Source organism: Sinocyclocheilus grahami, unplaced genomic scaffold (assembly GCF_001515645.1).
Source record: "Sinocyclocheilus grahami isolate Dianchi unplaced genomic scaffold, SAMN03320097.WGS_v1.1 scaffold420.1, whole genome shotgun sequence".
In the NCBI taxonomy this organism is placed as follows: domain Eukaryota; kingdom Metazoa; phylum Chordata; class Actinopteri; order Cypriniformes; family Cyprinidae; genus Sinocyclocheilus; species Sinocyclocheilus grahami.
In genome coordinates, this window is record NW_015505599.1 from 679,626 (window position 1) to 682,342 (window position 2,717).

Genomic DNA, 2,717 nt, shown 5'->3' on the forward strand with positions numbered 1-2,717 from the left:
CAAATCACTGGTAGACAATTTATCTTTTTTCTGTCTTTTTTGGCTCGTGAGTGAGAGAGAGAGAGAGAGAGAGAGAGAGAGAGAGAGAGAGAGAGAGAGAGACACACACACACAAACACTTAGAGTAAAAGTCGAACGATATAATATGTATGTACATATATATGTTATTATATCGTTCGACTTTTACTCTAAGTGTGGGTGTGTGTGTGTGTGTGTGTATACAGTGTGTAAACATATATATACACAGACATATATATATATATATATATATCGCTCGACTTTTACTCTCTATATATAAAGTAGAGCAATTTGAGGGTTACTTGTACAAATAAGTACAAATCACTGGTAGACAATTTATCTTTTTTCTGTCTTTTTTGGCTCGTGAGTGAGAGAGAGAGAGAGGGAGAGAGAGGGAGAGAGAGGGGGAGAGTGTGTGTGTGAGAGAGAGAGAGAGAGAGTGTGTGTGTGTGTGAGAGAGAGAGAGAGAGAGAGAGAGAGTGTGTAAAGTAAAGCAATTTGAGGGTTACTTGTACAAATAAGTACAAATCACTGGTAGACAATTTATCTTTTTTCTGTCTTTTTTGGCTCGTGAGTGAGAGAGAGAGAGAGAGAGAGAGAGAGAGAGAGAATCAATAATCTAATATCTCAATATAAGGGGGTGTGCGTGCGTTATGTTCTGCACGTTGCTGTAACAGGGCACAGAAACGACAGTCTTATTTGCGCAATTTTATTGATGCTTCCTGTTTTTTTTTATTGGAAGATAAGTAAGTGGTCAACTGACATTGTCATCTCGCCCATCTTTTAACGAGGATTTGGAATCATTAGGCTGCGTATATTATCTGCCGGTTGATCTGAAATAAATTAAAAACTAGGCCTATTTATACAATACTTGTAATTAAAGACACGAGTAAGTATACGTGAGAAAAAAAAGAAAGCGTGCTTAGAGAGATCAAGAGAAGGAGTGAGAGAAAAGGTGTGTATAGCCTATGTGTGTGTGTTTTGAGGAAAGAAGGTATGAATTCCTATTTTACGAACCCGTCGCTCTCGTGCCATTTAAACGGCGGTCAAGAGGTTCTGCCCAATGTTACACTCAGCTCGACAAACTATGACCCGGTGCGACACTTCTCACCATATGGCGCTGCCGTGGCCCCAAACCGGATATACTCCAATCCATTCTATTCAACACAAGAAAACGTTATGTTCGGGTCCAGCCGAGGACCGTACGAGTATGGATCAAATGTGTTCTACCAGGACAAGGATGTGCTTCCAAGTTGCAGACAAAACCTTGGGCAAACACAGGGTTCATTGACCCAGGATTACGCTTCAGACCAAGGCAAGACTCAGGAACCAAAAGGAAGTATTCAAATATATCCGTGGATGCAGCGGATGAACTCGCACAGTGGTGAGTATAGAAACAATAAAAAAAGATGACTTTAGTAAGGAGTGGACTTTGTTTTTACGACTGGGAACCCCTATAAATGCATTGTTGACCAGCTCTAAAAGCGCTTTGTGGATAGAGAAAACCCATTTGGCTGGAACAAACGCTTTGCCAAATAAAACCATTCAATAGAGAATGCATAAACGTAGAAGATTATTCTCCGAGAAGTTTATATCTACTAAGTGGAAGGGACGAGAGAACTAATGTTTAGCATGATGTGGGATTATGTCATATGTATTTAAAATGGTATTAGTCAAGCTAAACTGAACAGTATCTTTGGAGCCTTTTTCCTGACTTTAACCAAACCATCTCTTTCCTAACAGGAGTTGGCTATGGGTCTGACAGACGGCGAGGTCGCCAAATCTATTCACGATACCAAACTTTAGAACTAGAGAAGGAATTCCACTACAATCGTTATTTGACAAGACGCAGACGAATAGAGATTGCCAATGCGTTGTGTTTATCGGAACGCCAGATTAAAATTTGGTTTCAGAACCGCCGCATGAAGTGGAAGAAGGAGAGCAATCTCACATCCAGCCTCAATGACAGTGGCTCTGTAGGAGCTGGCCAGGACACGGACAAAGAAGAAGAAGGGGAAACAGGAAGAAAAACAGAGCATAACTGACGGCCTTAACACCTTGGGTCAGCATTCTATCTGAAATAATGTTCTACTACATGACAACTAGGCTACCTATCGAACTTTCATCATTTGCACAGTTTATTAACACCAAAAACTGTTATCTTTCAATTAGATGTGATGCGTGCCTCTCCTTTTCCCAAAATTGTGGAAACATGTTTATTTCCAGAAATTACATTCTTACATATGTTAAAAACAGACAGCTACAAGATCTTTTCTTCAGTGTATTTAGATTTGCTCTTTGGATATTCTATAAGCATCTTATTAATTCGGATATCTTGGATACTAAGAAGTGCATATAAGAGGCTGTATTTGACCAAATAAGTAACGGGAAATTTCAAATATTGCGCTACAATAATTTATTGTGTATTATCAGAAACTGTAAATCAGATACATAAAGTGCATTGTAAATGTTTGTAAATATATTAGATTCAAATACTTTTGATGAACATTTGTGTAGCTTTGCGAAAAAAAAATGTTTTATGCATTTATTTTCTTTGTGCTACGTTCTGTAGAAACCGTACGGTGTAAAAAAAAAAAAAAAAACGTAGCTATTCTCAGATCATTTTTCACATTTTGGAATATTAGCTAACAAACGTGATGAATACAGTGTTTGAAAATAACGCAAATAAATCGCCAATA

The 2,717-nt window shown here is 38.3% G+C and overlaps 1 protein-coding gene across 1 annotated transcript; it reads left to right on the top strand.

The window, feature by feature from the left end:
* Nucleotides 1-1,014: 1,014 nt before the first annotated feature.
* LOC107551320 (homeobox C6b) lies at nt 1,015-2,063 on the top strand. The gene is made up of 2 exons (XM_016232879.1): nt 1,015-1,402; nt 1,762-2,063. Exons 1-2 carry the CDS (start codon nt 1,015-1,017, stop codon nt 2,061-2,063), a joined length of 690 nt encoding a protein of 229 aa, XP_016088365.1.
* Nucleotides 2,064-2,717: the final 654 nt, after the last annotated feature.

Coding starts and splice junctions, on each gene's coding strand:
- LOC107551320 (XM_016232879.1), top strand. CDS start 1,015: ATGAATTCCTATTTTACGAACCCGTCGCTCTCGTGCCATTTAAACGGC. Junction 1,403..1,761: donor GCGGATGAACTCGCACAGTG/GTGAGTATAGAA, acceptor CTTTCCTAACAG/GAGTTGGCTATGGGTCTGAC.